This window comes from Theropithecus gelada, chromosome 7b, assembly GCF_003255815.1.
Source record: "Theropithecus gelada isolate Dixy chromosome 7b, Tgel_1.0, whole genome shotgun sequence".
Lineage (NCBI taxonomy): Eukaryota > Metazoa > Chordata > Mammalia > Primates > Cercopithecidae > Theropithecus > Theropithecus gelada.
In genome coordinates this window covers 77,070,696-77,090,967 of record NC_037675.1, presented here as the reverse complement: position 1 = coordinate 77,090,967, position 20,272 = coordinate 77,070,696, and the positions used below count along the sequence as shown (strand labels likewise).

The 20,272-nt window shown below is 39.3% G+C and overlaps 1 protein-coding gene across 3 annotated transcripts in view; it reads right to left on the bottom strand.

Annotated features, from left to right (window-relative positions):
* Positions 1-20,272, bottom strand: part of TTLL5 (tubulin tyrosine ligase like 5) — a 292,858-nt gene that overhangs the window by 225,045 nt on the left and 47,541 nt on the right. For all 3 annotated transcript variants that reach the window (XM_025392848.1, XM_025392849.1, XM_025392850.1), the window contains exons 10-12: positions 13,018-13,119; positions 11,159-11,250; positions 10,283-10,390 (exon numbers count right to left, since the gene is read on the bottom strand). In XM_025392848.1, coding sequence (XP_025248633.1) covers positions 10,283-10,390; positions 11,159-11,250; positions 13,018-13,119 — 302 coding nt within the window. The remainder of the gene's footprint in view (positions 1-10,282; positions 10,391-11,158; positions 11,251-13,017; positions 13,120-20,272) is intronic.

Below are 20,272 nucleotides of genomic sequence, written 5' to 3'. Positions count from 1 at the left end.
AATCCTGGAGTAAGGCCGGGCATGGTGGCTCATGCCTATAATCCCAGCACTTTGGTAGGCTGAGGTGGGCAGATCATGAGGTCAGGAGTTCAAGACCACCCTGGCCAACATGGTGAAACCCTGTCTCTACTAAAAATATAAAAATTAGCTGGGCGTAGTGGCGGGCGCCTGTAATCCCAGCTACTCGGGAGGCTGAGGCAGGAGAATCGCTTACAACCGGAAGGCGGAGGTTGAAATGAGCCAAGATCCCACCACTGCACTCCAGCCTGGGTGGGAAAAAAAAAAAGAATCCTAGAATGGGAATCTAGAGACCTTAGTTGTCCCCATGATTCTACACTGTGGAACTTGGAGAAATCATTTCTCTTTCTGAGATTTTGTTAGCATCCTTTGGTTTCCTTTAGCCTGTTTATTAATCACTGTTTGTCAATATCTGGATGCTATTTACATATATATGGCAGTATGAACTCAGTTAGACATGCATATTCTAAATCCTCTAGGGAAAAGTTACCATGAATGAATTGGCTTCCATAGTAATTATACGGGATTCCATTTAATTTGCAAAAATCATCACAAACTATACAAGAGTTTGAGATGGGATCACCTTCAAGTAACTATACAAAATTTATATATTACCTATAGTTTAAAATATAAAGAAAAGGAAGCTATTTCACCTATCTTCTTTTCATAGAATTCATAGCTTTTAACGGCTAATACATTCTTCTGAATAGCCAATGTAATCTTCAGTAATCTTGTAGAATATTGCCCCTTTAACCTGAGAAAAATCATTTGTGATATAGCACTAAATAAGGCATTTAAAAGGAAAAATCTACTTGCAAAATCTACAAGTCCACTTTAACATTTTATATAAGCGAGAGAACACAACATTTGATTGAAGAAAAAGAGTACTCTCTTCATTGTTTAAAAGCTGAAGCACAGGATTCAACTGTTTCATAAAGTGGTAATATTATTAATAGTAAGAACAGGGTGAAAATAATGATTGATGCACATATTGATCAGGTTTGCAGAATCAGCTACAAATGAAGACAAATTTGAATCAGATTAACAATCAATGAAACCCACTATTTAAGTATCTTGCATTAAGCAGCTACAGGTTTACTTAACCATTTCCCCAAATCAGAGGCAAATTCCAATAATCTCAGTTGACAGGCGGAGAACCACTATTCTGGGAAATACGAGGGGGAAAAATGACCTAGAGAGAAAACATCCTTCACAAAGCTAAATTAATTTTCATTTGGATGACTAAATCATGTTACTGCTAAACAACCTCTATGAAGAGGGTACCCAAACTAAAAAAATCAAGCCTCGAATGTAACTACATCTGTACACATACCAGGCTTGGACCTACTATCATTTAAGAGTTGGAGAAGAAATATATATTGGTATGTGACAGCATTATAACATAGTGCAAAACCCAGCTCACCTCAAAGGCTGGCATTAGGAGAGAGGAATGGGGTGGAATGATAGCTTCTGTATCAGGTTTTCCTCTTTGAACCCAATCAATTCAGCTTAAGAAAAATAACTTGGGTCCTCGGCAGGCTACTAGAGTCCTTATAAGAACCTTTTAAACTTACTATTGGTATTTGGTATTTTCTATGGACATTAAAGATTTTAAAAGGTAAAGAGTAGGTTGTGCTGAGCATAATCAACTTCCTCATCTTTTAATGTTGAGTGTTTTGGCAGCAGTAACGAGAATTTCAAAAACTCAGTATCCACAATGAGATACACCAACTTTCCTGTCATGAATGGGTGCGAGCTAGCTGGGCTTTTCCAGTTCTGAGAGCTCCTCTTTCTGTGTTGTCTTTATCACGACAGAAGAGCAAGTGTTTTCAAAGGACTATTGCTACGCCTTATGGAACATTTCCCCAGGACAATTTTCCTTAGTAAGAAATATTTCCTTCAGCCCCTAGCCAAACTAAAGCAAACTTAGCTCCCTACCTCTTTAATATGGGTCCTTGAAAAAGCAATCTACACTTAGCAGTCTGAACTTCTTAATACCTACTCATTCCCAGCCCCAAGAATTTGCTTCTGCTCCCTCTCTAATAACTGATAATTCTCAGTATGATCACCAAAGACTACCCTATTGCTAAGCCCAAACATCTGAAACTGATGACCACCCCTAACTTATTGGAGTTTTCTTCTCCCTTGGGTTCCAGGACACTGCTCTCTTCTGATTCTCATCTTTCCACTCCTCCTTTCCTTCCTTCTCTTCTACCCAGATATTCAGTGGTAAGTTTGCTCAGGGTGACACTCTCAGGTCTCCTTCCTTCTCAATTCTACTTTTCTCCTTAGGCAATCTCATGTATTCTCATGGCCACAATTAATATGATGATCACATCTTTAACCAAGTGTCTCCAGGACACCAAATTCATAATTCAAATTGCCTTTTGGACATCTTCACTAGGATATTCCATAGGTATTCAACACTCAACAAAAGAGCCCTTGTTTTCTTTCCCCAAAACTGTTTGGTTTGTTATTATTCTTCATCTTGGAGAATGGTAACCCCATCCACCAGGCTTCAAACTAGAAACACTCTCTTACCACCTCCCAAATACAAGATATCACCAAATCTCTATCACTCTTTCTTGTCTTTAATCTTTCTCTTTAGTTTCTTTTTCTCTTTTTTTTTTTTTTTTTCTGAGATGGAGTTTTGCTCTTGTCTCCCAGGCTAGAGTGCAATGGTGCGATCTCGGCTCACTGCAATCTCTACTTCCTAGGTTCAAGCAATTCTCCTGCCTCACCCTCCCAAGAAGCTGGCATTACAGGCGCCTGCCACCATGCCTGGCTAATTTTTGTATTTTTAGTAGAGATGGGGTTTTACCATGTTGGCCAGGCAGGTCTCAAACTCCTGACCTCGGTGATCCACCCTCCTTGGCCTTCCAAAGTGCTGGAATTACAGGCACAAGCCACTGTGCCCAGCCAGTTTCTTCCTCTTTAATCTCTTTAATCTTCTCTGTTCCCTTTTGAGGAATAATTTACATATGATGAAAGAGTTAGATCTAAGCGTACAACTTGACAAGTCTTGAAAATTGGACATATCCATGTAACCCACATGCCTATCAGCCCACACAGAATGTTTCCATCACCCCAAAAGGACCCCTTGTGCTGCTTCCTGGTAAGTATCCTGCCGTTTCCCCCATCCCTGACAACAACTAGTCTTATTTCTTTCACCACAGATTCGTTTTGCTTATTCTAGAATTTCACATAAATGGAATCATATGGTATATACTCTTTTGAGTCTGGTGTCTTTCATCTACCATGTTTCTGAGGTTCATCCATCTATCATTGCTTTTTGTTTTCAGGCAGATTTATCAAAGTCTAATTTACATACAATAAATTCACCCTTTTAAAGTATACATTTTGGTGAGTTTTGACAAATAGATGCAGTTGTCTACCACCACCATAGGACACAGGACAATTTTAACAAACATTCCCTTTTGCCCCTCTCCAGTCGCACTCCCACCCTCAGCAACCACTGATCTTATTTTTGTCTGCTTTCTGCCTTTTCCAGAAAGTTAAATAAATGAAATTAATGTAATATGTAGTTTCTTGAGACTGGCTTCTTTCACTTAGCATTGTGCTTTTGAGATTTACCTATGTTGTTACACATACCAATAATGTAGTTCATTCCTTTTTATAGTTGAGTAGTATTTCATTATATGGACATAACACAATTTATTTATCCATTCAACAGTTGATGGACATTTGGATTGTTTCCATTTTTTGCCAATTATTAATAAAGCTGCTATAGACATTTGTACACAGGTATTCGTAAAAACATATGGTTTCAGTTCTTCTGGGAAAATATCTACGAGTGAGATTGCTGCGTCACCATGGTAAGTATATATTATCACAGCACACCTCTTACCACCTTAGTCATTTCCCTAGCACTTGCCTCTCCTAATTGTAGGCCATTCTTCAAGGCCATCAGAATTATACTTTTCTTAAAAAAACAAACTTAACTCACATTGAGATAGGCAGTGAACTGTTCCAACAATAGACACTGACGTCAGCTTGGTTCCTAGAAGATTTTAAGTCAGTCACTGCTAGTAACATTGTACCGTATCCCTTTATTGTAATTCTGTCATCCTAAGTTTTGGATCAAATTATGATAAAAGTTGAAGAAAAATAATAATAATCCTATTGCTCCCCTGCTCAAAAACTTCCAGTGGCTGTCTGTTAGCTACACGATGAATTTAAACTTGTCAATTTTTTATATTCTGGTCCAAATCCACCTCCATAACCCTATCTCCTATTCCCCCATTCTATGCACACTACATCTAGTCATACTTCTTACCATTTCAAAAAAATTACATCCTGTCACGACACTGTATGTTGTATATTACATTCCTGCTGTTAAAAATGGCTTTCTGTGGATCCCCTAGGCATAGCTAGTAACTCTTAGACATTCCTAGAGCACCTGAGTCACTTATACTACTTGTACTGTCATTTATCATTTCATGTCTGCTCCTCCCTATCACTTGAGGGCAGGGTCCATGTTTCATTCATTGCTGTATTACAAGTAGCCTTCACCATAACTAGCACATAGGAAATACTTCGGAAATCCTGAATGAAATAAATATATTTTAAGTGAAAAAGAATGCATAGTTTTTGAGAAAGACAAAATAATTGGCAGCCACTTCCTACAAAATAACCCTGATCACAAGACTTGAAATATTTATAATAAAGCCAGCAATCATAAAGAAAAAAAGAGAGATTCTTAGGAAGAACTTTACATATTAAAGCTGTATTAAGAAAAAGCCTGATAAAAGATAGTTTAGGGAGAGAGGGAGAAAAAAACATTTTCTCAAGAAAATAATAATCCATCCAAGGCCTAATAGATTACTAAACATGTCACACCACTAATTTTGGATCAATCCACTAACTCTCCCCAGAAATAAAGTCCCAGCTGAAGCTGTCGTCCCTGAGGCAATGGAAAGTGCTGACATTAGCCAGAACTCACTGCCACTGAAATGCTATTGTATGAAGGAAATTCTTTTTACCTTGGCTTTGGATTCAAACTGAAAAGCTAAAGAGGAAGTCTTTATATGGGGTCCAGAAGGAGAATTTTAGAAAAAAGCAGACCCACAAGAAAATGAAAAGAAAATGCCCACAGCAAATTTGTTAGGTAGTCCAAGAAATCAATTTGCTATCTGGTTACCAGATGTAAAGGTAGATTTGAAAGGAGTATTTAGGACTAGAGCAAAAGGAGTGTCCTTTCCAGGCCTGATCTGCTAGAAAGGATGATATCATCTTTCCTGAGATCCAGTTACGGCAGAGCAGAGGGAGAATCCAGGATATGGGGCATGCCAAAAGTGGCCGGACTCATAAGGACATGTCTTTATGTGGGTGGAGAAAGAGCCAGAGAGACCTGGCTCCCAAATTTGGCTTTGCCATTTATTAGCTGCATGACCTAGGACAACTTATTTAACCTTTCTGAATCTTTTTTCCATGTCTATAAAACACAGATAATACCAATCAAAATTGCTGAAGACTAAAAAGAAATAACCAGTGAAAACTAAATTAAAGGAAATAACCAATGTTTGCTTGATAAACAGGAGATACTTCCTACATAAGTTTCTTCTGTAGTAAACTTCCTTTCCCATCTAAACAGGGGTATATGATAAACCAAAAAAGGAGATTATTTCAAAAAGTGAAGAAATTGATGACTCTCATTATTTTTCTGTGGGTGGCCAAGTAGTTTACATTGTTGGAGAATGTACACTGCCTGCTTTCATTCCTCCAACAATTATTTATGGACACCCTCCCTATAAGAACCTCAGGCTACCCTGTGAAATGGTCAAGAATGGTAGCAATAGAAAACCAAACCAGGTATTGTTCAACGGAGAGGTGTACTGGGGGCATGGCTGGTCCTGAGCAAACATGTCACTGGGCTCTGATCACAACAAGGCCAGGCTGATCAGTTCTATAAGTGGCCCCACAACTTGTCCCCATGATCCCAGGCCTGGGTCACAACCCATGACTTCAGCCATGCTCATACACAGAGATAAAGCCACTGTCAGCAGCAACATCTTTAAAGAATAGCTAACATCCTGTTGTTTTTGGCTGTTTTTCTTCAACTGGTCAAAAAGCTATTCTCATAGCCAGTTGTATCTCACAATGCCAATTTGCTAAGGATATTTAAAGGATTGCTGTTTAAGCATATTATTTCACATGGTACCATATTTTCACAGTCTTGGAAGGCAGCAAAAATTAGATTGTAAAAAATCTGTCTTATTGAGGGAGGCATAAAAAATTCTATAAATCAAAATCTTAAGATCAAGATTATTTGATTGCCAAAACCCATCTTCTGAAGCCCCATAGATCCAAGCTGAGTCATTTTGACCTGAGTTATTTCACTCACTAACTCTAGAACCTGGGACAAGAGTTCATTTCTCAGGGTTTCAATTTGTACATCTGAACTAATTATTCTCTAAGGTCCTTACCAGATGTGCAAATCCAGGAAAAAGCATTAAATGACAAAGTTTCAGGTAGTTTGTATAGGTTCTCAAGTCTACATTTAAACACTAATAGTGCAATGGAGATATATATATATATATATCTTATCCTACATAAAATTTGGTTTGAGAGGAACAAACTTGATGGTAATACACTGCTGAAAGGCTAACCTATGACTTGCCCACAGCAGGAACTGAAGAAAAATTGAATGTATAAATAAATAGGATGGGATATTGAAGATACCTGGAAACATAGTTGAACATTACAGGTGGTAGGATGGGAAAGAGATCGTAGAACACAAATACTGAAATAGTAAAGGAATGCCCCTGGCAGAGATTCATAAGATGGAAGGACAGGAACAACCACCAAAAGAATATAGTGAACCCCATGTCTGGTCTGTTGGTTTCCCCTAAAAGCACGAATGCTCTGTTTAAGCCAAAATCTTCTGGGAAGCTTTCAATTCCTGTTTACTCTAAAATAAATGGGAAAAAACTAGCTTATTCCTTGTAACTTAAACCCCAGGGGAAGTTAGGAGTCAGTGGGAGGCAGAGACTCATACAAACATACACACGTATACAAAATCATATCTGATGGGATGAGGTTAATGAAGCACACAAAATCCCAGGGCTGACAGGAAGTGGAATTAGAACCACAAAAGCCAAGAAGATAGTCAACAACTTAAAAAACTCCAGATGCATTCAGTTTATTAAAGCTGAACACAAGTAGGGAGGAAGAAAGGAGACCCATGGCTGATGAAATGCACTTAAGGGGTATTTCACTGAGTCAGAGAAAGTCACAGCTTCTTTCACGTCCGAACATTCTACTGCCAATAAGTTCAATAATGAAGCTCCCAAGCTTCCAAAAGGCAATCAAGTTGTAAAACAAACAAACCAAAAAAAGGAAACATTCAGAAAAGGTTTTATAATTAACTAGTTAGAACAAAGATTTTTACAAGGGATATCAGAAATTTACCCTCATATAAGAGCCAAGTAGATGTAGAAAAATAAACCTTTATTTATTATTTAAATCTAATGAGGTTTTGGAAGTTGGAGTTATGCTCCTAGTCCCAACCCCCCAACCCCATCCTCAAACAGTCTACAATAATTCTAAGAGTTCTAGGCCATTACCAAACCAGATCCATTGGGAAGTCTACTGTCAGGCCACCAAAAAAGCAATTAAAGCAAGTGCCAATCATTCACCCAAGAAACATTTCCTGAACATCCTCTAAGAGCAAAAGATGCTGACATGCAACTGGGCATGGTGGTACACACCTATAGTCCTAGCTACTCAGGAGGCTGAGGCAGGTGGATCCTTTGAGCCCATCCTCAAGGCCAGACTGGGCAACATAGTGAGATCCTGTTTCAATTTTTTTAAAAAGTGCTAACATGCATGGTGGGGGCAAAACTGACGGAGATATTCTTACTGTCCTCAAGCAGTTTCCAGTCGGCTACAGGAGACAAATACACACATGACTACCAGACAACATACAGATACTATTGTAGAGTTACAAACAAACAGAGTGCTGGGGGTATAGGGGCAGGGCAGGCTAACTATGGGAGCATTAGAAAAAAAATCACCAAAGAAGTGACACTTGACTTTGTCTTGAAAAATGTCCGTAATTGATTAGGTAAAGTAACACAAGAAAGGTATTTCAGACACAAGGTAAAACAGATGCAGAGGTAGCGAGCAAGAAAAGGACCAGGTTTGGTAGCTCATGCCTGTAAGCCCAGTATTTGGGGAAGCCAAGGCAAGAGGATCACTTGAGACCACGAGTTCAAGGCTGCAGTGAGCTAAATATGATTGTGTCATTGCACTCTAGTCTGGGCAACAGTGAGACCCTGTCTGTAATACAAAACTAAACAAACAAACAAACAAAATTTAAAAAGGGGACCAGAGAAATGTTGAAAGCTCTGGTTTGGCAGAAATAGAGTGAAATGGGAAGAAAGGACACTATTATAAATTCAAGAAAATAAACTCAGACACTGCTGAGGAAGTGTATGTATAAACAAAACATCATGATGTGATAGGAAAAGAGAATGACCAAATAAGCACAGAAAAGCATAATGCATAGTGAGGTCACATTTCTACAAAAAGTTTTTTAAAAAATTAGCCAGGCAGGATAACACATGCCTATAGTCCCAACTACTCGGGAGACTAAGATGGGAGGATCACTTGGGCCCAGGAGATGAAGGCTGCAGTGAACGGTGATCATGCCACAGTACTCCACCCGGGGCAACAGAGCAAGACCTTGTCTCAAAAAAAAGAACAGCATGAGGGAGGAGGCAATATGGAGAACTAAATCTTAGAAAAGAAATAGCAGTGTGCAAGGCAGAGACAGAAGGAGAGTTTTTAGGCCAAACAGCAGAACTCATACAGTGGCACAAAAGCACAGAGTGCTTAGAAGTATAGTATAGCACAGCTGGATTATAAGGTATATGAGGGGAAATGGAATTCTAGAAGAGTTACCTGAGTTACCTTAGAAGGCTTTCAGGTCATACCAAGTTTCCATTATACAATTTAAGCCTAGGGAACCATTTAAGGATTTTAGAAGACATGATCAGATATGTATTTTAAAAAGTATATTACAACCTCTTCTTTTCCCATATAATTTTAGGTCCTGATTTATCTACCATCTTCTACTAAATCTCAACAATTCCCTTCAAGTGTCCCTCAAATATAGCCTGTTATGATAATCTGCTAAAGTGGTCAAGAATTATGACATCTAATTATAAAAATAACAAATAATTTGTATTGAGTACAACGTAAGGGCCAGACATTGTGTCAAGTGCTTTGTGTGCATCATCTCATTTGATCTTCATGGTACTCTCAGGAGGACACCATCATTACTGCCATTTTATAGCTGAGGAAACAGGATTAGAGTAACTTGCTGAAAATCACAAAACTAGATAGGGATATATATAGTTACAAACTAAGGCTGTCAGGCTCTAAAACCCATGTTCTTTATTTCCCTGTTGCTCTGCCTTCTAAGCAAGCCATGACTCTCATATCCTTACTACCTGTATCACTCCACACCACACTTTAATCATCCTCCCCGTCAAAGACCCTAGTGTATTTTACTAACAAAGCCTAACACTGTCAAAAGCCTATGTGACTTTAAAGACATTCACATGGGCAATCACAAACCCATTCATTTCCACATAGGAAGCAATGTCCATAGGCACCCTCAGTGCCACCATCACAGCTAGGGTCAGTAGGTAACATTTCCTGATCCTGTAGCTGTGAACTGCTTATTCCTTCTCTGTGCAGTCAGGGAGTTGGGGGTGGAGTGGAAGGGAAGGAGAAGGGGAAGAGAAAGAGGAAGAAAAGAAAGTGGAAGAGGAATGGGAGAAAGAGAGGAGGGGGAGGAACACACTAGAAAGAAGACTCAAACAAAAAGGAGGAGTCATCGGAAAATGGGAGAAAGCACATACTGGTACCAGCCAGGGCTTCTTGGAACTGTTCCCAGTCTGGCTGCCAAGGAGCTCTGGAATATATTTGTTAGAGTTGGATTCCTGTACAGTCTGTTGCAGACTTTTTCTGACTGCGCTCTGACAGAAAGACCAACACGTTCGTTCCAATCCCTGCTTCCCACACAGAAAGCTAGTTATTCCTCAGGGGACTTCTGACCAAGCTCACTATTGGCCTCTTAGTAGGTTCTTCATATGCTACATGAGCTTAGAAAGAAACAAAAGTCCATCACATACCTCTTCCTGCTACAGAATCACTAAGCCTCTCTACCCAAGAATCCCATCCAACTTCCCAAGATCCTCTTCACAAACATGTTAAGCTTCTCGAGTCTCCTTACCAAAACAACTGCTGCGATGAGGAACAAAGGTTTTACAGGCAGTAGCAATAGCTAGTTCAGCAGAGATTATAGTCTTAATGATCAGGTCTTCTACATGGGCCATCAATGCTGCAAACAAAAAGTTTTAAATTTCAGACTCAATACCAAAATACATGGATTAGGAACTGGATTCCAGATAACAATGTAACTATAAAAGCATGCGTGCTCAGTCAAAAAAGTCTCTATATGGCAGACTTCTGAATGGGTGCTATGGAGGCAGGCATATCTGTGAACAGATCAACACAGTCAAGAATGTAGGTGCCAAAGGATACCCTCAGGTGGCCTCTTATGACAAAAGACAGACACCTAATGGAATAGGAGCCTCATTTCCTTTCTTACACTTCCCCATGACCCTTCCCCTTGTAAACTGAGACAGTCTCTTTTGGCACACAGTTTCCCATTCTGCTCAAGGCTCAGCAATTGTGCCCATCTTGATCTGAAGCCCTGTGCTCAAACAGTGCCCATTCTCCAGCTCAGCAACATGAATGAGAGAGATTAACTTAGAAAACTCAAAACTTGGGGCCAATATGGAGACAGGCAATTTGTTATATAAAAAGCTGACCATATTTTAGTCAGCAGTTCAACATTCAAGAAGGGTAAATTCACTAAGAATTAAAGGAAAAAGTTACGCCTTTCAGACCAGAAACAAGAAAAGGGATTTTGAGGGTAATGGAAAACCTGTTCCCTAGCTTGTCAACTGCAGGAAAAAGTAACACCAAGGACAATCATCCCATCTCAGCAACACTATCAAAGCAATAGAGAATGATTCCTGGCAAGAGACAATGATGAAGTTATCCAAAGAAGAGAAGTCAAGAAGGAAAAAGGCCCAGTACTCACCGGTTGTATCTCTGCCTTCTTGTTTCAGGTACCTAAGCATAGCACTCATGCTCCATTTGTTTCCATAGTCCTCCACTTCTGGATCATCACAACTAAAACAAATTAATAAAGTCACATAGGTAACTAGGCTTGGCAATAATAACAAGATTCTTTGCAAACAGCCTTCTTGTCTTTTTAAGTTTTTTTTTTTTTTTTTTTTTTAATTCACTTTGCTGACTTCCAGTTACTCACTTTTTCTTGGTCCTTTTTGTCATATATTCTTTCATACCAATTTCTTCAATGGAAATGAAAATGCATATAGTTTGCCTTTTTCAAGAGGGTGGGGAAGAAGGCAGCAAATTCTTTAACCAAACAATTATGCATCAAGAAAGAGTGAGAGCAATGTGTGAAAGAAGGTAAACTAAGAATGGTTACAATAAATTAACAGATAATTAACCCTTGAGGTGAATGTCACCTGAGTACACAAAACAACCTCTGATGCCATTTTCAGACCAGAACTGAGTTGGGATGGGTGAGTGAGTTAATCTGTTGCAGCACACTGGTGAAATAATCCCATACAGAATTGCTTTGGCATCTGAAGCAGGCTCCCTTCTCTTTGGCAGTAGACATAGCTTTTCTTGATATTTTTTGAGGTATCACTGAAGGGAGAGTGCACTGGAGTGACAGTAAGAGTGGGAAGCTATACTACTGCTACGGCAGCGGAGTGGCAAATGGCACAGCCTCCCGTGAATATTGGAAAAGCCCCGCAATCTGGATCCTGTGTTTTGCAGCTGTCCCCTCACTCCCTACCAGCATCCCACTTTCCACCAATTGTGCCTTTGCTCATCTTTCACAGTGGAGGTGTGATCTCTTCAGTTAATGCAAACGCTGCTCACAGGACATTTGACGAAACCTATATAGCTTCAGCAACTATTCTATCACTTCCAGATTCCTTTCTTTCTTTCCTTGGACCTGCTAAGAACCTATTTTTAGTCTGAGTAGAAAGTAACTATTTGAGTCTCTTTTCTACTTTTCTACTTTCTGGCAAAATGATCGGGATGAAAGAAAACAGAGCAAAAAGAATATTTCCACACAGCGGGGCTGGTACTCCCTTCCACTGAATCCTTTGCTGAGATGGCCTCATTTCTTTCTTTCTTTAATTTTTTCCTTTTCTTTTTCTTGATCATACAAGTATTTATTTTAGAAAAATTTAGAAAATACATAATAGCACAGAGAAGAAAATAAAAATCACCCACTCACAATCCTACCCACTATAGTTAAGCTACATTAACACTTCGGTATTACTTCTGGTCTTTTCTTCCTCCCCGCTCAGCAAAAATAAGCAGCTTTAGACATCTCATATTCAAGCAAGAACGTAAGTTGCAAGTGCTATCTGATAACCTGCTTTTTCCACCTACAAATATACAGTAATGAACATTCTTATCGCTGATCCTGCGTGTACATCTTTTATTTCTTAAGGTTAAGTTCCTAGAAATGGAACCGCAGGGTCAAAGGGTACAGACATTTTTTAAGCTTTTGATTGTTTGCCAAGCGCTGAAATGACCTCATTTCTTAACTTCTAAAACGTTCCATATGCCTATTAAATTCCCATCCCTAAGTCAAGTGAGGGAAGGCAATGAGGAAGAAAAACTTGTAAAAGCACATTTTGGTAGAGAAAGGTGACACTGTTAACTGGGGAGGCAATGGAGAAGCAGCAGGAGATATGCCTCAACACTGTTATATGACTAACAGTTTTCCATAAATGGTACATGGACATTAATGTAACGTTATCCTCCAGTGCCACATGTTACCTTTCCACCTCTACAACACCCGCATCTGAGACTGACACCTCTGACTTCCGGCTCAGACACAGCCAGTACCTGACGTAGTCTCCACTCTTCTTGTTCACACTGTAGTTTGTCAGATGCATGAACTGGTTCCGTATGTTCTTGGCTCCTTGATCATATCGCACAGTTGCAAACCTGATAGAAGGGAAACAGGTTAAATGCCAGGAACAGAGTTTCAAGGACATACAGGCTGGAACTGAGGATCAATGAGATAATAATAAAGGAGGGTAATATCATTATCTAACAAATACCGAGTGCCTACGAAGTGCTAACTCCCATTCTAAGTGTTTTATAATGTCGCACTTCATTCAATCCTTAAAGCAACCCTATGAAGTAGTAGATAATATTTTATCCAAGTGGAAAAATAGATGTGAAAATGAAATGTGGTCTATTAAATAACTTGTTCAAGATCACATCAACTCCAAAACCCATGTACTTAATCACAACAAGACACTGCTTCTCTTATATAGAACGTTACACCAATAGGAAGAACGAAAATTGAAAATATAGCTATTTACGACCTGGGAAATTGTGTGTAGGATACTGTGAAAGATACAGCATTAGCTGGTCAAGAAATAACAACTGGCTGGGCATGGTGGCTCATGCCTGTAGTCTCAACGCTTTGGGAGGCCGAAGCAGGAGGACTGTTTGAGCCCAGGAGTTTGAGACCAGCCTAGGCAACAGAGCAAGAACCTATCTCTACGAAAAATTAAAAAATTAAGCAGGCGTGGTAGTGTGTACCTGTAGTCCCAGCTACTTGGGAAGCTAAGGCGAGATGACTGCTTGAGCCCAGGAGACAGAGGCTGCAGTGAGCTGTGATCGCACCACTACACTCCAGCCTAGGCAACAGAAACATTTACTGAGTGCCCACACAGTGCCTGGTACTACAGCATTCAATGAAAAAAATTAAGCAAAAAGAAAAAGGGACAGCAGAGCTATATACAGGCTTAGAGCTCACATCCATAGAAAGAACAGAACTGATCCGTAATACTCATTTAAAAAAGAATGATAATGACAGCATTAACAGCAGACAAAGCAAAACAGCATAAATATGGGCACAGTGCAAGAGACTTAGTCCTGAATTTGGAATGAAGGCAAAAGAAAGAGGAATTAAACATGGAGCCCGCTGAAAACAGGGAAGCAATATGATATCCTGGACTGTTGTCAAAAGAAGACCAAAGTATAAAATATATGTGCCTCTGAAGGAAGTAACCAGGGAAAGAGAGAACTTTCCAGTGATGCTCAATATCAACAAAAAGACACTCAAGGCGAATGGTTATGGTAAATATCAACCCCTGTTTACATACCACTGTAACCATATCACCCTTCACTAGAGTGGTTTTCCCAAGAGGCATATCCAAGTGTGTGAAAAAAAAGGAAGGCCACAAGTTTATTTTCATATGACTTACAAATTATTTACATATGCTTACTCAGACTATGAAGTCAACATGAATTTTCACCACATTAAAGGTCAGCATTAAAAAATTTTCCTCTTCTGTTTCTTCTCATCCACCCACTATCTCCACTCCCTAATTCCCTGTACCAGAAATATACAAGAGCCAAAGAAAGAAAAGTGAAAAGAAAAAAAACCCAAACCCAAAAAACTAAAATAAACAAACATGAGGCTAGGAAAAAGGATGTGGACAAAGAAAATGATGACTAGGCTAAAAGACAAGAGTTTGATGAGTATTATTACGTCTATGCTTGAGAAGGACCCCAGATTTTCTAGAAACTTCCAACTTCCAGTTGTTATCACTTAACTTCTAGCCATGTCACACCCCAGTGCCCTGGTGAGTAAGCCTTGCCTATGCATCCCAATCTTCCTCTGATAGACTGTCCAAGCAAGTTGAAGACAGTCATTCTCTGAATTCTTGTAAGATGCAAAGGGGCCCCGTGCTGGTCCCACAGAGGCTGCCTGCCTCAGCCAGACATTACCTCAAGGTGACATCCCTCCTGCCATCCTCTCCCCTCAATGAATAATGAGTTAGAAGGAGAGGAAAGCTTCTGCTTCAGAAAAAGAGGCTTTTCATCTCTTGTAGTTACTACAAGTACCTGATCTAACTTGGTCAACATGAAAAGCCTGACAAAAGTCTGTGGTGAGCTGGAATCTGGTACCAACACATTTGTCATTCCTACATTATTTTCTTCAAGAGGGCTACACATCTTAAAAAAAAAAAAAAATCATGTTTCTTCTTCTTAATCTTCCTTTTCACTGGAGTGTTTTATTCTGAACCCCAGCAAGGATAAGATTTCTAGTATCAAAGTGTGGAATTCTAAACTGAGTGTATGAAGCAGAAGGAAGCAAAAATTAAAGTGAAACAAAAAAGCTTAAAGGAAAAGTTCCCCTGAAGGGTGAAAGTGCTCCACTCCGTATCTCCCTCAGTCTAGTGGGGAACATACACTATGTAGCGAAAAGGTGTGTGTGCTCATCTTTCCTCCTACCCCAGTAAGATTATAGCTATCACTAAAATCCATATTAAATAAGCCATCATCAACATCTGATCACTATTTTCTTTTTTATTGTCTAGACCAGAGGTCACATTAGTCTTGAATCTGACCTACTGGTCAAGTTCTGATTAACCTACAAAAGCTTTGTTTTTTCTTTTAAACTTTAATTACCTGAACAACATATAAAAATCAGACCTTCCTTCTTGCAACCCAGTGGTAGCCAGGGCCCACATGAGGAAGATGGTGAGTGTTAAAAAAAAAAAAAAAAAAAAAAAAGGAAGATGGTGACTAGGATGGGAAGTCAGCCAGAAGCAGAAGGAGGTTTTCTAAGCAGGGTAGCCACCAAATAGAGGTCTAAATCCATAAAAAAACGGCATCTCAGTGGGACAGTGGCCCAGTGGGGTCAGGAAACTAGCCACAAAAAAAAGGAATTGAGCAAATAAATAAATATATTAAAGATACTGGGAGCCAGATTTCCTGCTGTTGGAAAAGAGATTTTAAAATATGAAAAGCAAAAAATGAGAAGGAACTCTGTAGTTTTGAACTAGAACTGTGGGTACTAGTACAAACTTCTGTTTTTCAACAATACATTAGAGACATATATAGAAATATAGATGTACATGTGTATATGTACATATATACATAATTTCCTAACTCTGTTCATGGCCAGGATCTGAAAGCAGAAATGCCCCAGGACAATGAGCATATTTAGCACCCAGATATTGATTTCTAAATACTATACTCCATGAAAAAGCAACCAGTGCTCCTTGGAGAAATGGTTGATTCCAGGGCTAGACTAGAGAAAAAACAAGATGAGCCTGAAACTTTACCTTGTGCTCAAAGAATGATAAAGACATGTCAAAAGGACACAAAGCCAGCTTGAGAGGTCTCCCATTGGCCAAATCTGGGACAATTTGAGCATCAAAATAAATCATGATAGTAAAGAATTATAACCCATTAAATAAAATAGGAATGCTTGAGTCTGCATTGATATAAATAAATAGATGAATAAATAAATGAGAAGAGAAAGCTCTTCCTTACGGAAAAATGCCAAAAAATAAAAGCAAAAGTTATGATGGAATTAGAAAATCATCATTTGGCAACTACCATAGCAATAATTCATTAAGGCAAGAAAAATCAATAGATTTCTCTTAAAACTGAGAAATGAGATGAAGAATGAAATTTTACATGATTTAAAGCATCTCCCTATAAAATACTTACTAATTACAAAGGGTAAGACCAAATAACTTTACAGTGCAAGAATCTAGTAGATATCACCTACAACAAGTGGTCAAACACCACTAAATGACTAGCATGTGCCATCAGATATAATGCAATGACAAGAATTAGTATCACTTTTGTGGTATTCTGGCCCCAAATGCATTACCTAGGTCTCTTCATGAGAAAATATCAGACAAGCCCAAATTGAGGGACAATCCACAAAATGATTGGCCTGTAATCTTCAAAAATGCTGAGATCATGAAAGTCAAAGAATGACTAAGAAACTGTTTCAGACTGAAGGAGACTAAAGAGACCTGACGGCTAAACACAACATGTGATCCCTGATTGGATCCTTTTGTAGTTTAAAAAAAAAAATTTCTTAGGATAACTGGCAGAATTGGAATGAGATCTCTAGACATAGGGTAAAAGGCAATTTTTCATATAATTCTTACAGCTCTTACAGCTCTATAAGTTCAAAATGGTTTCAAAGTTAAAAGTGTAAAAAAGTGGTTTGTTTCACAGTAAAAATCTATATGTTCAAGCCTCACTTAACAAACCAGATCTGGCAATATCAGTGTCAGCTGCTGGCACTAAGTAGCAAATGCCTTTAGATGGGACATGTACTCTCCATTCTCCAGTCTCTACTCTTCCTTCAGTGAATGTACTTGTGAGCATTTATGTTAGTGACCTTTGATTTAGACCATCACATAGTATAAAATTTCACCTTCTTTAGGTCTGAAGTTTCAACACAATTTCTCTATTAACAATAATCTAAAAGAGCACTATTTACTAGGTGCCCCATGACCACGTTTGCACATACAACCATTCGTCACTTAACAATGGGGATATGTTCTGAGAAATGCATTGACAGGCCAATTTCATCGTTGTGTGAACATCATAGAGGGTACTGACACAAACCTGGATGGTATAGCCTACTACACACCTAAGATAGATAGTATAGTCTCTTGCTCCTAGGCTACAAACCTGTATAGCATTGTACTATACTCAATACTGTAGGCAACTGGAACACAATGGTAAGTATCTGTGTATCTAAACATAGGAAAAGTAATACATTGTGTTATGAGGTTACAATGTCACTAGGCCACAGACATTTTTCAGCTCCATTACAATCTTATGGGACTACCATAGTATATGTGGTCCTTCCTTGCCCATTGTTATACAGCACATGACTACATGACTGCACTCATCCTAATGTAGGCCAACATTTACACAATGCAGTCTTGAATCTCCCTCTTAATGAGATCAAGATTTAGGAAAGTTCTCACGACAGACCTTTAAGGCCTTGACCTTCAAGCTAAGAAAAAGTAGGGGAGTTCCTATTTTCTTTGCTAAATTCAAAACCCTAGGTACTATTTCTCAGCCTATTGATGAATATAGAACTATTTGCCACCCCCTCCCCCTTTTTTAACCACACTGCAAACAAATACGAATTGTCTTTGACAATATCTTTATTTTGACAATAAATTTTTAAATCGTAAGTTACATTTCCTTTTTGCTTTCTAATGTTTCTCCCTGAGAATCAAGACAATGGTAATAATTTGTCTAAAAGTCTGAATGTCTGTATGGAGAAAAGATTTCAATGTTTGGCATATGGTAGGGACTTGGCAAACATTAACTGAAACTGCACTGGAGTTGCTTGCTCCAAGATCTTTACCAATATGGAACCAAAACAGAAGGAAACCAGAGAGTTAGTGGGATCTTTTAAACTCCCTTCCCCTATTCAAAAACTAGTCTGTTCTTCTAAGAATATGACCCCACATATTATTTTTTTTTTTTCTGTCCTGCTGTTTTCTTAAAAGCTTTTTTTTTTATACCATATCTTCTTATGGTCAGAGTCATAGGCATTCTAGACGTAGAAGTTTAACATCCTCTTTGGTAGTTATATTTCCTGACAAACATTCACTACAAATGTACAAAGAAAAGAGAAGGCCAGCCTCGAGGAGCCCCTCGCTGTGGCACATGAGTTATCCTTCAACAGGTGTAGGCATTTTGAGCCAGAGCGGTCTGGATGATGAAGAGACAGCACCTCAGGCAGCCTTGCCAGGAGTCACTGCGTTTCATCCTGGCCTGACCCAGAAAAATCTTATGGAAGAGAACAAGAGGCCCAAGAGCTCTCTGATCTGCTGTCAACCAGCTGCAGCCGGGAGACTGCCAAAGCGCTGCAGTGACTAGGCAGCGCCCTACAGAGCCGTCTGGGAGGGGATTACCAGCCTGATCCCTTGTCTTTAGAGCCAGAAATGACTCAAACTTCACAAACAGCAAGGGCCTTCCAGGGAGGGTGACAATGAGCACTGGAAAGGGTTTTCTCCCCCTTGTTGGTGTCTCTTCCCCCTACTTGCTGCTGTGGCAGATTCTGGACAGTGTGCAGCCTGTGAGGTAATCTGAATTCCTTGGCAACCAGCAAGTACCTGAATTCTTTCAAAACCACAGGAATCCAGCAGAGAAAAGGTAAATATCCCTGCGGAGCCAGTGTTAATTAGCAAGGAAGGCTACTGAAGAAGGAACTGGGGGTGGGGAGAAAGGGAAAGGCAGTACAAATGTTTTGGGGTCTTTTCTGAATTTCCACTGAATAATATGGCTGAGGGAGAAAAAAGGCTGTTCCAACCAGGACCATCCCAGAGTCCTCTCCTCCCACCTCCGCCGCATGGGTGGAACTCAGCTCCCTGGATGGGTACTCACGCGCCCCCCAAGTTGCTAGAGCTGCCTATCTTTGGGTCTCTGGCAACACATTTGGTTTTTAACTCCATTTTGTTTTAATTTTTTTAAACTTTTTATTTTTCCTGTTTCAGTGAAAATCGGGCTGTTAGCTTCATCTCAGAAAGGGCTCTGTCAAATCATCTAAACCCAATACTGGATCCACCTAAAGCTGTAAAATCCAGGACAAAATCTTTTGGGATTCCACCCCTGACGGGAAAAAGAATCTGCACCATTTTGGTAGAGCACAGCACCCCTCTGTGGAAACTGAGTGTCCCCTGGTGGTGCAAAACAGCAACACGCAAGCAAAATTCAAAAGCACAGGGGACCTCTGAGGGCTACTGCGACAATCACGAAAAGCTGCACCCAAATACCAGGGGGAACAATTGCAACACTTCTTCAATATTTTACCCACACATAAGAAATCAGAGTTCTCCCACTTCTTACGTTAATAAAACAATAAGGACAACTAAAAACACTCACCTATACAGAAACTAGGGTTTTCGCAAATTTAATTTTGTGTAAAAAAATTTACACAAAATAACTGATATCACAAAACTGTCTTGTGAAATGAACTTAATCTTTCTATCACCTAGCATTAATTTGAGGTCCAAAACAGAAGTGACAGGGTATAAGAGAATTCATTTCTAAAGAAGGAAGTGAATTGTATTTCCCTCCTGTTCCATCTCTTTAGGAAAGATGATGGTTTTTCTTGTTAAGCCTCAATGTAACCCAGTAATCTCATCCCAAACTGATTGTATTCAGTTATGTCTACATAAAATACATGTGGCCCAAGATAACTAAAAGCTGCAGATCTGGAGATGCTATAGACTATCGACATAGTTGAACAGACTCTGAGGGTTACAACAAAGCAAGTGAATGTCAAGATACAGAGTAAGTGAAG